We start from the raw sequence: 19,060 nt of genomic DNA, 5'->3' as shown, positions 1-19,060 counted from the left end.
ATGTTACAAAAAATATACCCTATCTCTTACAATTCAATAAACATTAGTGTTATATTGTGTCTCACTCAGAAGTGCTGGTGGGTGCTTTTCTGAGGTTTGCGCTGAGACATTGGACCATAAAGGACATTTATTCTCGATCTGACCTTGCAATGTTTGGGCCAGAAAGAGAAAAGTGACCCATTACCAGTACTGGCTTCCTTCACCTTGGGGCAAAATTTGAAATGAAAGCATCATTGTAATGGTGAGCATGGGGAGAAAATGTTGGAGTATTTGCATTTGGAAGGGAAGAGGTATCATAGTCCAGCCCAATCATGCCAGTACACATAGGATTGATTGGAGTGTCTGGCTGTGGTGAAGGGTGGCAATATGAGGGCACCTTGCCACTGTTCTCATTTCACGCCAATACAGAATAGCCCTCTGTATCCTCTTGTTGGGTTTTGAGAATTGCATGGTGCATCTAAAAGTTTGGGGGTAAATGCCCCTTGTGCCCTATGAATCAACATTGCTTGTTTTTCAGATTATTGATGGAAATGTCGAATCTCATTGAAGCTATTTTTTCCTCTCAGCCAACAATCGAGATCCCTGAAGATTTTGATGAAGAAAAGTGTTCATTACAGGTACTGTCTTTGGCTTTTTGCCTCAACGGCAGTTGTACTGTTGTGACCTGGAGAAGGTCTCTAACCCATAGGTTGCAAGGTGGGCAGTCTTTATTACCAGGAAAGGAACACAAGTGTTTCTGAAGCAGAAATGAACCATTTATCAACAAAGTACTCCAAATCAATTTGTTGTGCCTCTCAAAAACCTTCTAGGATTAGCAAAGAGCTAGGGTAAGGTGAGCTCACACAGTGGTACTCTGACATTCTGAAACGGAAGGCTTCAACAATGTGAAGCGCCACATTGTAAAATCAGTTCGGACATGTGGAGTCAGGGGATGACATATAGCTACGTGGATAGCAAGTTAGCTGAAACATAGAAAGAAAAGAATTGGTGTGAAGAGTAGTTATTCAGATTGAAGGAAGGTAAAATGCAGTTTTCTATAAATATCTGCTGGGACCACTGTTGCTCACAATTTACATTAATGATTTGGATTGAGGAACAAGTAACTCTAAAGTTTGCAGATAGTACCAAACTGGGGCATATAGCTAACACTGAGCTAACCTTGCATGGTCTCACCCCACCTTATCTCTGTAATCTACTGCAGCCTTATAACCCTCAGAAATCTGTGCTTGTATAATTCTGGTTCCTTGAGCGTCCCCAATTTTAATCGTTCCACCATTGGTGACCATGCCTTTAGTTGCCTCGGCCCTAAGCTCTGGAATTCCCTCCCTACACCTCTCTACCTTGGTTTCCTCCCTTTAAGACACTCCTTAAAACCTACCTCTTTGACCAAACTTTTGGCCAACTGACCTTATGTGGCTTAATCTGCAGGCTTCAGCTTGGCATTAACCAGTCATTGCTTCTTAATTTACCTTGTCTTCTCTCTTGCTCTTTTTAAATTCTGTTAGTCTTCTATGGGATATATCTGGTCAAGGTGTCAACCTTGGATTAGTGGTAGGACTGAGAAGGTTGTTGGTTCAAGCCCCATTCCAGAGACTTAAGAACATAATGTAGGCTGACTCTTCCAGTGTAGTACTGAGAGAGTGCTGCACTATCAGAGGTGCCATCTTTGAGATAAGGTGTTAAAACAAGACACTGTATCCCCTCTTAGGTGTAGATTAAGATTCCATGACACTATCTTGAAAAAAAGCCTGAGACATCTCTCGGTATCCTGGCCAACACTTATCCCTCAACCAACATCATCTTAAAAAAAGATTGTCAGGTTATTTAGGTTATTGTTGTTTGTGGAGCTTTGGCTGCTGCATTTCTCTGTATTACAACTCTGACCGCATTTCAGAAGTACTTTGTTGGCTGTGAAGTGCTTTTGGACATCTTGATGTGCTATGTAAATGCAAGTCCTTGTGGTTTGTAATAACACTGTGATTACATGATTGAGTTACTGACTTGCAATAAAAAGGGGGAGGGAGTTATGCTTCAGTTGTATAGAGGCTTGGGTTAGACACCATCTGGATTATTGCATTCAGTTGTGGGCAGCAGACCTCAAGAATGGTATATAGGCCTTGGAGAGGGTGCGGAGCTGATTTACAGAGTGACAGCTGAAAAGGTTAATTTATGAGGAGTAGTTAAGAAATAGGAGCAGGAATAGGCCATCTGGCCATTCAGTAGGATCATGGCTGAACTACATCAACGCCACACTCTTGCCCCATCCCCATCTTCCTCGAGTCCCTTCGTGCCCAAGAATTTATTGATCTCAGTCTTGAATATGCTCATAGTTTGAGCATCCACAGCCCTGTGGGGTAGAGATTTCCAAAAAAATTACGATGGTTGAGTGAAGAAATGTTTCCTTATCTCAGTCCTAAATGACCAACCCGTTAACCTGAGATTGTACCCCTTAGTTCTATAGTCTCCAGATGGGGGAAACAGTCTGTCAGCATCGAACCTGTCTAGTCCTCTTAAGTATTTTGTATGTTTCAATGAAATCACCTCTCATTCTTCTAAACTGCGGAGAATAAAGACCCATTCAACTCAAGGTTGCATACATGAGGTTTGTATTCATTGATTATATAATATTGAGGGGTGATCTAATTAAGGTGTTTAAAATGATAAAAGGATGGAGAAAGAGAAACTATTTCTTCTGTTGGGGAAATTGAGGACAAGGGGGCATAATCTTAAAATTGGAGCCAGGCTGTTCTGAGGTAAATCAGGAAACACTTTTCCATACAAAGGGTAGTGGAAATCCTGAACACTCCCAAAAGACTGTGAATGCTGGGTCAATCAAAACTTTCAAGACTGAAATTAGTAATTATTTTGTTAGCTAAAGGTATTGAGGTTATAGATCATAGCTGGGTAAATAGAGTTGAGGTACGCATCAGCTATAATCTAATTGAATGGTGGAACAGATTCGAGAGAATGAATGGCCTACTCCAGTTTCTGTGTAGCTCCGTGAGATCTCCATTTTCATGCAAGTGTACGTGAGCTATGAAATCTGCTTTGACCCACAGTTAATGTCCTGTTGTTGCCGTTTTCTTTAGAGATTAATAGTCGGCTGGCTGTTAAATCATGACCCAGCGAAACGTCCCACCGCAGTAGAGTTGCTGAAAAGCAAGTATCTCCCCCCACCCCAGATGGAGGAGTCAGAACTACATGAAATGCTGCGCCATGCATTGGCAAATACCAGTAGCAAAGTTTACAGGACAATGGTCACCCAGATCTTCTCCCAGCATATCACGCCTGCCATGGATTTCACCTATGATATTGATATTTATAAGGTAGGAAACTGATACCGTCAAACATATCCTCCAGGGGACACTGAAGCATTGTCACTGGATTTGCTGAATGTATTAGAAACAAAGTTAAGCTTTACTCAAGCAAGATGCTGCAAATCTGAAAATAAAAATAAAAACTGAAAATACACTACAGGTCTGACTGCATCTGTGTAGAGGGAAACAGAGTTGGCGTTACAGGGGACGACTTTCAGTTGGAACTCATCTTGTTTCAGCTTTAATCATAAGTCAGTCACAGGGATATGCTGTCCAAAATAAGGTATAATGGTATTTAATGGACTGATGTGGCTAAGAGTTTGTTGGCAAGTTTTTGAAGTCAGTAGGTGCTGTGTAGATCAGTGCAAATGGGTAATTATTTTTTGAACCCCGAGAGGCTGCTATCTTGTGATGCTTTTTCCCATACTTACGTTGTATATGCTATTCACCTGTAATATTGTGAAGTACAGTACAATAACAATGCAAGTATAGTCATGCAATTCAGTATTAGTCTGCCTGAGACCTGCCAACAACAAAAAGACTGCATCCTTATCGACACTACCCTTTTTTGTATTTCATATACACACCACAAAGATGTTGGCCCCATTGTGCTCTTCCCTGGTCTTTGAAGCTGATGATTTATCACTGGGAATTTTTTCTCTGAAAATCACACCAGTTACAGGTCAGAATGATCGGGGGTGGGGATGTGGAAATCCCAAGCTGCCTCAGTTCATCTGCTGCTGAAACCCTCATTACCTTGAGACTTCCAACATACTGCTGGCTGTACTCCCATTTTCTACCCTCCATGAACGTAAGCTCCATGAACGTAAACTCTGCTGCCAGTCTTCTAACTTGCGCCAAGTCCCGTTCACACATCACCCCTGTGCTTGCTGACCTACATTGGCTCCTGGTTAAGTAGCGCCTTGATTTTAAAATTTTCACCCTTCTTTGCAAATCTCTCCATGGCCTCGTCCCTCCTCATCTCTGTAATCTCTTTCAACCCTAAAACCCTCCAAGATACTTGAACTCTCCCAGTTCTGGCCTCTTGCATATTCGCACTTCAAATCAGTTCACCATTGGTGGCTGTGCTTTCAGATATCAAGCCTCAAAGTTCTGGAATTCCCTCCCTAAACCTCTTTGTTGCTGTAAATCTCTTTCCTCCTTTTAAGATGCTCCTTTGACCGAGCTTTTTGATCATCTACCATATCTGCTTATGTGACTTGTATCAAATTTTGTTGGTTAACACTCCAATGAAGTGCCTTGGGACATTTGATTACATTAAAGACACTATAGAACCATAGAAATGTTAGGGCACACAATTCAGCCCATTGTGTCAGCGCCGGCTGAAAAAACTAGCCGCCCAATCTGATCCCCCCCTTCCAGCACCTGGTCCGTAGCCATGCAGGTTACAGCACTTCAGGTGCAGGTCCAAGTACCTTTTTAAATGAGTTGAGAGGTTCTGCCTCCACCACCGATCTGGGCAGTGAATTCCAAACACCCACCACCCTCTGGGTGAAAAAGTTTTTCCTCGTGTCCCCTCTAATCCTTCTATCAATCACTTTAAATCTGTGCCCCATGGTAATTGACCCCTCTGCTAGGGGAAACGGGTCCTTCCTGTCTATCTAGGCCCTTCATAATTTTATGCACCTAAATTTAGTCATCCCTCAACCTCCCCTGTTCTAAGGAAAACAACCCTAGCCTATCCAATCTATCCTCATGGCTGCAATTTTCAGGCCCTGGCAACATTCTTGTAAATAAAAACAAAAATACTGCAGATGCTGGAAATCTGAAATAAAAACAAGAAATGCTGGAAATACTCAGCAGGTCTGACAGCATCTATGGAGAGCGAAGCAGAGTTGAACATTTCAGGTCAGAACTGGCAGAGGCTAGAAATGTAATAGGTTTTCAGCAAGTAAAATGGGGGTGGGGCAAGAGATAACAACGAGGTGTTGATAGTTCGAGGTCACAGAATAACTGACCAGAAGGTCATGGAGCAAAGGCAAATGGTATGTTAATGGTGTGCTGAAAGACAAAGCGGTAGTACAGAGAGGGTGTTAATTGACAGAAAACTGAACAGCCTGGCTCCAAGCACAAACATGAAAAAAACAGTGGGTAGGCACAGTAGAAACAAACTAAAAAAACTAAAATAAGCACATAAAAATGAAAAAATAAAAATAAAAAGGGGGGCCCATCATGCTCTGAAATTATTGAACTCTGTTCAGTCCGGCAGGTTGTAGTGTGCCTAATCAGTAAATGAGATGCTGTTCCTCGAGCTTGCGTTGATGTTCACTGGAACACTGCAGCAATTCCAGGACAGAGATGTGAGCATGAGAGCAGGATGGAGTTTTGAAATGGCCAGCAACTGGAAGCTTGGGGTCATGCTTTTTCACTGAGCGGAGGTGTTCTGCAAAGCGGTCACCCAATCTGTGTTTGGTCTCCCCAGTGTAGAGGAGACCACATTGTGAGCAGTGAATACAGTATACTAAATTGAAAGAAGTACAAGTAATACGCTGCTTCACCTGAAAGGAGTGTTTTGGGCCTTGGATAGTGAGGAGAGAGGAAGTAAATGGGCAGGTATTACACGTCCTGCGATTTCAGGGAAAGGTGCCGTAGGAAGAGGACGAGGTGGCGGGGGTAATGGAGGAGTGGATCGGGGTGTCGCTGAGGGAATGATCCCTTCGGAATGCTGACAGGAGAGGGGAAGATGCGTTTGGTAGTGGCATCACGCTGGAGGTGGCGGAAATGGCGGAGGATGTGGAGGCTGATGGGGTGGGAAGTGAGGACAAGGGGAACCCTGTCGCGGATCTGGGAGGGAGGGGAAGGCGTGAGGGTAGAAGTGCGGGAAATTGGCCGGACACGGTTGAGGGCCCTGTCAACCACAGTGGGGGGGAATCCTCGGCTGAGGAAAAAGGAGTACATATCAGAAGCGCTGTTGTGGAAGGTTGCATCATCAGAGCAGATGTGTCAGAGATGGAGAAACTGGGAGAATGAAATGGAGTCCTTACAAGAGGCAGAGTGTGAAGAAGTATAGTCGAAGTAGCTGTGGGAGTTGGTGGGCTTATAATGAATATTAGTAGACAGCCTATCCCCAGAAATGGAGACAGAGAAGTCAAGGAAGGGAAGCTTCAGAGATGGACCATGTAAAGGTGAGTGAAGGGTGGAAATTAGAAGCAAAGTTGATCAAGTTTTCCAGTTCGGGGCGGGAGCAGGAAATAGCACTGATACAGTCATCAGTGTACCAGAAAAAGAGTTGGGGGAGGGGGCCTGAGTAGGATTGGAACAAGGAATGTTCAACATATCCCACAAAAATACAAGCATAACTAGGACCCATGCGGGTACCCAAACCTTTTACTTGAAGGAAGTGAGTGGAGTTGAAGGACAAATTGTTCAATGTGAGAACAAGTTCAGCCAGGCGGAGGAGGGTGGTGGTGGATGGGGACTGGTTGGGCCTCTGTTCAAGGAAGAAGCGGAGAGCCCTCAAACTGTCCTGGTCGGGGATGGCGGTGTGGAGAGATTGGACATCTATAGTGAAGTGGAGGTGGTTGGGGCCAGGTAACCGGAAATTGTCAAAATGACGTAGGGCGTCAGAAGAGTCAAGGATGTAGGTGGGCAGAGACTGGACCAGGGGAGAAAAGATTGAGTCAAGATAGGAAGAAATAAATTCAGTGGGGCAGGAACAGGCTGCAACAATGGGCCTGTCGGGACAGTCCTGTTTGTGGATTTTGGGAAGGAGGTAGAAGCGAGCTGTCTGGGGTTGTGGGTCTATGAGTTTGGAAGCTGTGGAGGGAAGATCTCCAAAGGAGATTAGGTCAGTGACAGTACTGTGGACAGATATTGTTCGGTGGTGGGGTTATGGTCCAGGGGGAAGTAGGGCGAAGTGTCTGAGAGTTGGCACTGAGCCTCTGCAAGGTAGAGGTCGGTGCGCCAGACAACAACAGCACCACCCTTGTCTGTAGATTTGATGATAATGTCGGATTAGACCTGTGAGAACGGAATGCGGCAAGTTCAGAGGGGGACAGGTTAGAGTGAGTGAGGGGGGCAGAGAAATTGAGATGGCCGATGTCTTGCCAGAGCAATTATGTCCTTCCTGTAATTGTGGTGACCAGAACTGTATGCAATACTCCAACTGTGGCCTAATCAGCATTTTATTAAGTTCCAGGATTACATCCCTGCTTTTGTATTCTATACCTCGGCCAATAAAGGAAAGCAATTCATATGCCTTCTTCACTCTATCTACCTGTTCTGCCACCTTCAAGGACCTGTGGACATGCACTCCAAGGTCTCTCTCTTCTTCTACCCCTCTCAATATCCTCCTGTTTATTATGTAATCCCTTGCTTTGTTTGCCCTCCCCAAATGCATTATCTCACACTTCTCCGGATTGAATTCTATTTGCCATGTTTCCGCCCACTCAGCCAAACCATTTTGGAATCTACAGCTATCCTTTTCACTATCAACTACACGGCCAATTTTTGTGTCATCTGCAAACTTCCCACTCATGCCTCCAACATTTAAGTCCAAATCATTAATATATACCATAAACAGCAAGGGACCCAACAGTGAGCCCTGTGGAACGCCACTGAAAACCACCCTCCATTTGCAAAAACATCCGTCGACCATTACCCTTTGTTTCCTGTCACTGAGCCAATTTTGAATCCAACTCTCCGCATTCCCCTGTATCCCATGGGTTTTTACTTTTCTGATCAGTCTGCCATGTGGGACCTTGTCAGATGCCTTACTAAAATCCACATAGACTACATCCAATGCACTACCCTCATCAGTCCTCCTTGTTACTTCCTCAAAAAATTCAATTAAGTTAGTAAGACACGACCTTCCCTTAACAAATCCATGCTGACTATCCTTGATTCTAAGTGGCAGTTTATCCTATCTCTCAGAATTGATTCTAATAATTTGCTCACCACCACGGTCAGACTGACCGGCCTATAATTATTTGGCCTATCCCTCCCACCCTTTTTAAACAATAGTACAATGTTCGCAGACCTCCAATCCTCTGGTACCTCGTCTATATCTAGTGAGGAATTAAAGATAATCCTCAGAGCATCCGCTATTTCCTCCCTGGTTTCCTTTAACATTCGAGGATACAATCCATCCGGCCCTGGTGATTTATCCACTTCCAAGGACGTCAGACCCTCTAGTACTTCCTCTCTCATTATGCTTATTGTATCTAATATTTCACACTCCTCTTTAACTACAATGTCTTCATTGCATCATCCCTCTCCTTTGTGAAGACAGACAAAGTACTCATTAAGAACCCTGCCCACATTTTCTGCATCCACGCATAAGTTACCTTGTACATCTCTGATAGGCCTTACCCTTTCCTTAGTTATCCTCTTGCTCTTAATGTACTGATAAAACATCTTTTGGGTTTTCCTTGATTTTACCTGCTAATACTTTTTCATGTCCTCTCTTTGCTTTCCTAATTTCCTTTTTTACTTCACCTCTGCACTTTCTAGCCTCTAGGCTTTCTAAAGTATTAAGTTTTTTGTAATTGTCATAAGCTATCTTTTTCTGCCTTATCTTGCCCTGTATGCTTCTAGGTAGCTAGGCGGCTCTAGATTTGGCAGTACCACCCTTTTTCTTTGTGGGGACATGTCCGTAGAATGTCGCTTTTGAATGCCGCCTGCTAGTTTGCCACTGATTTTCCTTCAAGTAGCTGTATCCAGTTCACTTTTGCCAGATCACCTCTCAGTTTCATAAAATTTACCTTCCCCCAATTTAGAACTTTTACTCTTGTTCTGTCTTTGTCCTTTTCCATAATAATGTTAAATCTAACTATTATGGTCACTATGTCCAAAATGGTCACTCACTGCTACTTCAGCTACTTGCCCAGCTTCATTTCTTAAGACTAAATCTAGAATTGTGCCCCCTCTCGTTGGGCTTGTTATGTGCTGGCTAAAAAAAGTTTTCTTGAATGTGGTTCAATAATTTTGTGCCCTACACACTGTTTATATCCTAGTTGATATTAGGGTAGTTGAAATCCCCAACTATTATTGCCCTATTGTTTTTGCACTCAGAAATTTGCCTACATATTTGTTGTTCTATCTCCTTCTCACTATTTGGGGGTCTATAGTACACTCCTAGTAGTGTGGCTGCCCCTTTTTTTATTTCTGAGCTCTACCCATATGGCCTCATTTGATTGATTTAGCTTATCCCTCCTCACAACTGTAATTGATTCTTGAACTTATACTGTTACACCCACTCCTTTTTTTAATACCTCTCTCTATCCTGCCTGCAAACTCTATATCCAGGGATGTTGCGCTGCCATTTTTGCCCCTCTTTAAGCCAAGTTTCCGTTATAGCAATGATATCGTGTTGCCATGTATCTGTCTGTGCCCTCAACTTTATTTGCTATGCTCCTTGCATTTAAATAAATACCTTTTAACACTGCCAAATTCCTGTGCTGTACACTTTTTAACCTTGGCTTCTTCTGTCTTTCAGATTCACTTGTTAATTTTCTGCCTCCCGTTCCCTGGGTCTGAATTTGTCCTATCTGAAACTGCTCTGAGGTTCCCATCCCCCTGCCAATCTAGTTTAAACCATCCTGCAAGGACATTCGTCCCGGTCCTGTTCCAGTGTAGACCGTCCAGCTTGTACAGGTCCCACCTTGCCCAGAACCAGTCCAAATGCTCCAGAAAGCTGAAGCCTTTCTCCACCCCCCCCCCCACCCGCACCATCCCTCCAGCCACGCATTCATCTGGTGTATTCTCCTATTTCTATAATCACTAGCATGTGGCCTTGGGAGTAATCTGGAGATTACTACCTTTGAGGTCCTGCTTGCTAATCTTTTTCCTGACTCCCTAAACTCGGGCTGTAGGACCTCATCCCTTTTTCTACCTATATTGTTGGTACCAATGTAGACCATGACCTCTGGCTGTGCACCCTCGCCCTCCAGAATGCTGTGTAGCTGCTCGGTGATATTCATGACCCTTGCACCAGGGAGGCAACATACCATCATGGAATCGCATCTGCGACCACAGAAACGTCTATCTGTTCCCCTAACTAAAGAATCCCCTACCACTCTTGCTATCCTGTCTTTTCTCCTCCCTCCCTGTATGGCTTAGCCACCCATGGTGCTCTGGTTATGACTCATGCTGCACTCTCCAAAGGAACCCTCTCTCTCATTGATACTCAGAACTGAATACCGGTTAGGAAGTTGGATGCCCTCCGGCGACTCCTGCACTACCTGCCTTGTTGTTCTTGTCTGTCTGGCAGCCACCCAGTCCTTTTTTCCTGCACTCTCTTAATTTGTGGGGTGACCACCTCCTGAAACGTGCTATCCACATATCTCTCATCCTTCCGAATGCACCTCAGTGACACCAACTGCTTCTTGAGTTCCAAGGTTCGGCGCTCGTCTTTTTGCATTTGGTGGCACTTTCTGCACATGTAGTTGTCCAGGACTTGGGTAGGGTCCTGGATTCCCCAAATGGCACAGCATTTGCATTCGATGGGTGTGAGCAGCATTGCCATGCCTCAAATTATTTATTTCCTGCACTAAAATTGGAAGTTAAATAAACACAAAATGGTTATAAATAGAACAGATGACCGAGTAATCACCTACCGACTACTGGTATTTTAGCTTCTACTTGGTAGACAGCCTTAAATGTAAGAGAAAAAATAAAAATCAGCAGAAAAGGAAAATAAAGTAAAAAAAAATACCCACCAGATACTCACCGACTAGCTCCCTGTGCTTCGCTGCTCTGTCTCCCCTCTCGCGCTGTTTGTAGCTCCGAAGTCTCACCCAGCCAATCGCCTACCTGCTTCCCTGTGGTGTCATACCTCGAATTTTCTTTCCGAACACCAGCAGACTGGCGGCAGTGGCAGCAGCTACTAGCTCTGCTCTGTTCTTGCTGTTTCCCAATCTATTAAGCTTAACTATTATTAATAAATAAAACTTTACAATTTGTAAAATTACCCGAGTTTTGAAAGATAAATGATAAAAAAAACTCACCAACCAATCAGCTACCTGTTTTCCCGTGACGTCACACTTTGATTTCTTTTTCTCTCCTCGGAACAAGGTCAGTCCGCTCTGGTGACCTGCACTGGATAGCTGTTTTGAACTGCTTGCTGCTCTCTCGCCCCCCACCCCCCCTTGTGTCCCCATTGCAGACAGAAAGAAAATGTACTAACATTGCGCCTGTTTCAGCTGAACAAAATAAGAGACAGCCATTCGCTGGTTCATTCCTCGGGGCAATGCCTTGACCAGAGTCTAGCTGCCTGGTTTAAATTTCAAACAAAGCTTGGCAGTTAACTGTCAGTCACTGTAAACTGGTGCATTCTCCATGGCAATGCCTCTACCAATCAGAGTTCACTTGTCTACCAATCAGCACTCTTTTATGCAGTATAAGTTGTTGTTTTTGCTTACGTTGGTTATTCTTGCGGATTGTCCTCATAAATGCAAGACAAAAAGCTTCGACAACATGTCTCTATTTTCAGCAGTACTTAAGTACTTTGTATCTGTGTTTACTAAGGAAGAAGATGCTGACAAAACATTGTTAGAAGCAGAAATGTTAGAAGGAATGGATGTGGTGAAAATTGATAGGATGTACTGGAAAGGCTGACTATGCTTAGAGTGGATATGTTGCCTGGTCTGGATGGCTTGCATCCCAGTTTGCTAAAGGAAGTGGAAGTGGAGAAACCGGAACACCTTGCCATTATCTTCCTCGATACAGAGGAGGTGCTAGAGGATTGGAAAATAGCAAAGGTGACGCCCTTATTCAAGAAACGATGTAAGGGCATTGTTAGTAACTGGGTAATGTTTTAGCAACAATAATGACGGAAAAAGTCAACAGGCACTTGGAGAAGTTTAAGTTAATTAAGGAGAGCCAGCACTGATTTGTAAAAGGCAGATCATGCTTGACCAATCTAATTTAATTTTTTGAGGAAGAAACGGAGAAAGTTGATGATGGGAAAGCAAGGGATGTTGTCTCTATGGATTTTAAGAAAGCGTTTGACAAAGTACCACATAAAAGGCTGGTTAACAAAACTGAGACTTGTAGTAGGAGGGGAAGGTTGGTGTCAGCTAGGATTACAAAAAAATTGGCTTTAGGATAGAAAACGATGGTAAATTATTGTTTTTGAGACTGATGGATGGTAGACAGTGGTGTTCCCCAAGAGTTAGTGCTAGCACCACTGCTTTTTTTGATATATGTAAATAACTTGGATATAGGAATATAGAGTAGAATTTCAAAATCTGACTATGATAGCAAATTTGGAGGTGTGGGAGATGGTGAGGCCAGGCAACATCCTGGTGAATCTCCGCAATTGACTGCAACAGGACATAAATAGGCTAGCAGAATGGGCAGACGTGTGGCAGATGGAATTAATACAGAGAAATGTGAGGTGACATTTTGGCAGAAGGGATAAGGAGTGGCAATATAGACATAATGGCATAGTTTTAAAGAATGTGCAGGGACAGAGGGACCTAGGAGTTCATGTGCATAGATCTTTGAAGTTGGCAGGACATATTGAGAGAGTAGTTAGCAAAGCATATGGGATCTTGGGCTTTTTAATTAGAGGTATTAAGTACAAAAGGAGGGAGATTATGCCGAACCTGTATAAAGCTCTGGTTAGGCCACAACTAGGTTTTTGTGTCCAGTTCTGGCCACCACACTTTAGGAAGGATGTGTGGGTCACTGAGAGGGTGCAGAGGAAGATTTACCAGAATGGTTCCAGGGTGAGGAATTTTAGCTACAAGGTTAGGTTGGAGAAGCTGGTGGTGTTCTCCTTGGAGCTAAGGAGATTGAGGGGAGATTTGAGAGAGGCCATAGTTATACAGCACAGAAACAGGCCCATCGTGTCTGTGCCGGCCATCAAGCACCAAACTATTCTAATCCCATTTTCCAGCAATTGGCCCAGTAGCCTTGGTTGCTATGGCATTTCAAGTGCTCATTTAAATACTACTTAAATGTTGTGAGGGTTCCTGTCTCTACCACCTCTTCAGGCAGTGTGTTCCAGATTCCAACCACCCCCGGGTGAAAAAGTTTTCCTCAAATCCCCTCTAAACCTCCTGCCCCTTACCTTAAATCTATACAGCCTGGTTATTGACACCTCTGCTAAGGGAAAAAGTTTCTTCCTATTTAACGTATCAATGCCCCTCATAATTTTGTATACCTCAGCCATATCACCCCTCAGCCTTCTCTGCTCTAAGAAAAACAACTCTAGCCTTTTCACTCTTTTCATAGCTGAAATGCTTTAGCCCAGGCAACATCCTGGTGAATCTCCGCTGCACCCTCTCCAGTGCAATCATATCCTTCTTATAGTGTGGTGCCCAGAACTGTACACAGTACTCCAGCTGTGGCCTAACTAGCGTTTTATACAATTCCATCATAACCTCCCTGCTCTTGTATTCTGTGCCTCAGCTAATAAAGGAAAGTATCCCATATGCCTTCCTAACCACCTTATCTACCTGGGGAGCTGCCTTCAGTGATCTATGGGCAAGTACACCAAGGTCCCTCTGACCCTCTGTACTTCCGAGGGTCCTACCATCCATTGTATATTCCTTGCCTTGTTAGTCCTCCCAAAATGCATCACCTCACGCTTCTCAGGATTAAATTCCATTTGCCACTGCTCCGCCCATCTTACCAGCCCATCTGTATCATCCTGTAATCTAAGGCTTTCCTCCTCATTATTTACGACACCACCAATTTTCATGTCATCTGCGAACTTACTGATCATACCTCTTATATTCTCGTCTAAATCATTAATGTACACTACAAACAGCAAGGGTCCCAGCACCGATCCCTGCAGTACACCACTGGTTACAGGCTTCCAATCGCAAAAACAACCCTCGATCATCACCCTCTGTTTCCTGCCACTAAGCCAATTTTGGATCCAAATTGCCCTGGATCCCATGGGCTCTTACCTTCTTAACCAATCTCCCATGCGGGACCTTATTAAAAGCCTTACTGAAGTCCATGTAGACTACATCAACTGCTTTACCCTCATCGACACATCTTGTCACTGCCTCGAAAAATTCAATCAAGTTAGTTAGACTTGATCTCCCCCTGACAAAGCCATGCTGACTTTCCTTGATTAATCCTTGACTCTCCAAGTGGAGATTAATCCTGTCCCTCAGAATTTTTTCAATAGTTTCCCAACCACTGATGTTAGACTCACTGGCCTGTAATTACCTGGTTTATTCCTGCTACCCTTCTTAAATAATGGTACCACATTCGCTGTCCTCCAATCTGGCTTAATTCCCTCGGATTAGGTCCAGTACTGCCCCTTCTCTTGTAGGACTTTCTACGTACTGCCTCAAAAAGCTCTCCTGTATGCATTTTAAGAATTCCGCCCCCCCTTCAGCCTTTTGCACTAAGACTATCCCAGTTGATATTGGTGAAGTTGAAATTCCCTATTATTACCCTATTATTTTTACACCTCTCTCAGATTTGCCTACATATCTGCTCCTCTATCTCTCCCTGATTGTTTGGAGGCCTGTAGTACACTCCCAGCCAAGTGATTGCCCCCTTTTTGTTTTTAACAGCTACCCATATGGCTTCATTTGAGGAACCTTCTAAGATATCATCCCTCCTTACTGCAGTAAATGACTCCTTGATCAACAGTGCAATGCCACCTCCTCTTTTACCCCTTTCACTGTCACGCCTGATGATTCTATACCCTGGAATATTGAGCTGCCACAGTCCTGCCCCTCCCTCAATCATGTCTCTTGTGATAGCAATAATATCATAATGCCATGTGCTAATCAATGCCCTCAATTCATCTGCCTTACTAGTAAGACTCCTTGCATTAAAATAGATGCAATCAAGCTTTGCATTATTTGTGTACAAGGTGTACAAGATTATAACAGGTTTAGGTAAGGTAGACAAAGAAAAGCTGCTCCCATTAGCTGATGGTACAAGGACTAGGGGGCACAGATTGAAAATTTTGGGCAAGAGATGCAGGAATGTGAGGAAGAACTTACTTACGCAGTGCATGGTAATGACCTAGAACTTGCTGCCTACGAGGGTAGTGGAAGCGGAGATGATCGATTTTTAAAGGATATTTGATGGGCACTTGAGAGGAATAATTTTACAGGGCTGGGGCTAAAGCAGTAGAGTGGGACTGATTGGATTACTCTAGAGAGCCGGCATGAACTCAATGGGCTGAATGGCCGCCTTCTGCCGTTATGACTGACTGTATGACTCTATGGCTCAAGTTTTCTTGGTTAATTTGACGAGCATCTGAAGTACCTGCACTGCTTGGAGGGACCCGAATTGCCTCTACAGTCTGATGACCAAATAACCTCACACCCCCTCCCATCCCACTTCCTCTGCAGCCTTTTTTGTGTTAACATTAGGGTATTGCACAGAATTCCAACACCACTATCTCTGCCTATCCTATTCACCACTTGAGACAGCTACAATGAATGGCTTGCCCTGTCCCCAGCTTGACCGTGTGGCCTCCCATGCCTTTGAGTAGGTGGGACATGTGAGGTTGTATAGGTGAGACATGGGAGGTTATATCATCCTGCCAAAATTGTGATGCAGGCCTGTTTCCTAACATACCATGTAACTGAAACCGCTCCTCCTAAATTTGGTCAGTGAAGTCTGCAATTCCTGGGTGTGGTTTGTCAGCTGCACTACCTCTAAACCCCAACGGTTCGTACTGTCCAGTCCTCCCTGGACTGTGAAGCCCCTAGAATCATATGGCGCGTGTTGAATGTTTTCACCAACTCCCACCGCCCCTGCCTGCTCTCCCCATGGCACTTTGAGCAGACCCAGCTCTCAGGTCTCTTGTACAACGATTTTGGCAGCACTAGTGAGCCCCATGACCTTGCACTGAGTCATCCTGATTGTCTGTCTCTATTGTATCAAAACCTCCTGATAATTTTGGACATCTGTATTAAATCTCCCCTTAACCTTTTTTGCTCTAAGGAGAACGATCCCAGCTGCTCTTGTCTCTCCACATAATTGAAGTCCCGCATCCCTAGTATCCAGTAAATCTCCTCTGCACTCTTTCTAAGACCTTGACATCCTTCCTAAAGTCTGATGCCCAGAATTGGACACACTACTCCAGCTGAGGCCTAAACAGTGATTAATATAGGTTTACTATACCGACCCCTGAAGGACATCACTGTATAGTTTAGTTTAGTTTAGAGATACAGCACTGAAACAGGCCCTTCGGCCCACCGAGTCTGTGCCGACCATCAACCACCCATTTATACTCGTTTGAAAAACAACTGTTTACTGCTACTGCTGGCTTTCTGTCTATTATCTTGTATCCACACCACCACTGCCTCTAACCCATGGGCTTCAGTTTTGCTAACAAGTCTATTATGTGGTACTTTAACAAATTTCCTTTGAAAGTCCATATACTCAACATCAACCACACTAACCTTACCAACATTATTTCATCGAAGAACTCAATCAATTTACAGTCATAGAGAGATACAGCACTGAAACAGGCCCTTCAGCCCACCGAGTCTGTGCTGACCATCAACCACCCATTTATACTAACCCTACATTAATCCCATTTCCCCCTCACATCCCCACCTTCCCTCAATTCTCCTAACTATACTAGGGGCAATTTACAATGGCCAATTTCCCTGTCAACCCGCTCGTCTTTGGCTTGTGGGAGGAAACCGGAGCACCCGGAGGAAACCCATGCGGTCACAGGGAAAACTTGCAAACTCCACACAGGCAGGACCAGAACCGAACCTGGGTCGCTGGAGCTGTGAGGCTGCGGTGCTAACCACTGCGCCACCCTGACGAGGTTTAGTCAGACATGATTTGCCTTTAACAAATCCAAGCTGGCTGTCATTTATTAATCCATGTTTTTCCAAGAAACAATTAATATTGCCCTAGATTATTGTCTCTTAAAGCTCCCCCACCACTGACATTAGTAGTTACAGGATTTAACCTTCTCCCCTCTTTTGAACAGAGGTATAATATTTGAAACCCACTATTCAACTGGCACTACTGTCCTAGTTAAGGGGATTGGAAGATTGTGACTAGAGCCTATGCTATTTCCACCCTTGCCTTCCTCAGCAACCTAGGTTGCATCATATCCAAACTGGATGACTGTTCTACTTTGTAAGTTGATTGCTGCAACAGGCTGGTGAATTACTTATTTACTGTCCATCAGGAAACTACATCAACATAGCACATTAGTTTTTTAACTACCTAATATCTTCCTGCCCTTTTCTTAAATCTTGTGTGAATATGCTGTGCTTTAAAACATTGTGTTTAAAGGCAACCCTTAGCCTCAACTACCATCCCACTCTCCTTTATTTACAGTATGGCAACATCCACCCACTCTTCCTGGCCCTATACTATTACCCCTAAATATAAAGCTGCTGGGCCTTGTTCCTATCTCAATGACCTATTTTAAAATAAAATACCATCTTATTACCCCTTCTTTCTGTTGCTGAAGTATGACCCTGTTAATTTTAAGATGTTTTCCTGCTGCAGACTTTTAAAACAGGTAACTGGAACTTCACCCCTGCCTCTACTCTATACTGGGGCAAAAAAAGTTCACAAAACACCAAAATCTGATTTTAAACCACAAGCAATGTCATGGGACATTCACTAATATGTATTGTACTGGTACATTGGCCAGCTGCTGGCAGTAAGTTAGAAACAATGACCAAATGTCAGAAGTTTCACTCTGGAGGGTTTATCTCCTTTTCAGCTGTAGTGTTAACTGTGACCATTCTGAAGAGTCCACGACAAATGCAGTCAAATTACTAGTCACGCGCTTTTAAAAAGAAAAGATAAATGTTTTTCTTTCCGCAGGTCAGTTTCTCGGCCAGCTATGCCATGGTGCGGCATTTTGTATACGAGACAGTGTGCCGGGTATTCAAAGGGCATGGTGAGTATAATACATCACAACTAGCTTACCCATCTCCTGGCTGTACCCAGTGTTCTATGTCGCTTACTTTCTGTCAACTTCTCTGTAGCCTATTTGAATTGCTTTAATGTTCAGAGTTCCGTGGAGCAATGGTGTTTTGGCTGCTCAGGGTGCATTAAGTTCCACACTCTGAATAGGATGCAAGAAAAAGCTTTTTGGCTGATGGGAATCCTGCTGTTATCTGCATTTGCACTTATTCCCATCACACTGTGTCACGTCACCCTCTATTGTGTCAGTGCTATCGTGATCACTGCTTCTCCTTTTGTCTCTGCTTGGCTCAGTGGTAGCACTCTTATTCCTTGATTCAGAAGGTTATGGGCTCAGGGTCAACATAACTCGGCTGATCCATCAGTGCAATATTGATGCTTTCGAATGAGATGTTAAATTGGGTGCCTTCTGCCTTCTCAGGTGAATGTAACAATCCCATGGCACGATGAAAGATGAACAGGGGATTTCTCCTGATGTAGTTCCCTACATTTATTCCTCAAACAATATCACAGAAAACAAAAGCAGGATTGTTCCAAGCATTAAACTGTTGGAAAATGCTCTCATTCCCTGTTAGAACTGCCAGTAGTTTTTCTAAGTCTGGATACCACACCTCAGCTCAGTTCTATTGGTTTTTCATTACAGCTCCCTCTCATCATGCCAACACATAAAATAAGAGTATTCCAGTTTTCTTGCTTTTTTTTTAAGGTCCCCAGTGAGTTCAACGACTTTGGCTTTTCTACTCTGGCTGTAGTCAATTCTTTATGTAAATTATCTATTTACAGTTGCTTACCAGAGACATCAGCTGCCAAACATTTGCAGAAATTGCCATTAATCTTTCTTGAAGTTGTACAGCAATGTGCACAGCATCCAAAACAGTGGGAGAACTGGA

General features: G+C 43.8%; 1 protein-coding gene across 4 annotated transcripts in view; it reads left to right on the top strand.

Annotated features, from left to right (window-relative positions):
- eif2ak4 (eukaryotic translation initiation factor 2 alpha kinase 4) overlaps positions 1-19,060 on the top strand; it is a 183,289-nt gene that overhangs the window by 94,217 nt on the left and 70,012 nt on the right. For all 4 annotated transcript variants that reach the window (XR_010975749.1, XM_068039692.1, XM_068039691.1 and 1 more), the window contains 3 exons: positions 567-617; positions 3,090-3,326; positions 18,069-18,144. Coding sequence is in view for 3 of the 4 variants with exons in the window: in XM_068039692.1 (XP_067895793.1) it covers positions 567-617; positions 3,090-3,326; positions 18,069-18,144 (364 nt within the window). In the remaining variant the exon portion in view is untranslated. The remainder of the gene's footprint in view (positions 1-566; positions 618-3,089; positions 3,327-18,068; positions 18,145-19,060) is intronic.

Source organism: Heterodontus francisci, chromosome 9 (assembly GCF_036365525.1).
Source record: "Heterodontus francisci isolate sHetFra1 chromosome 9, sHetFra1.hap1, whole genome shotgun sequence".
NCBI classification, from domain to species: Eukaryota; Metazoa; Chordata; class Chondrichthyes; order Heterodontiformes; family Heterodontidae; genus Heterodontus; species Heterodontus francisci.
The sequence above is the reverse complement of the archived record's forward strand: the minus strand, read 5'-3'. Positions and strand labels throughout refer to the sequence as shown.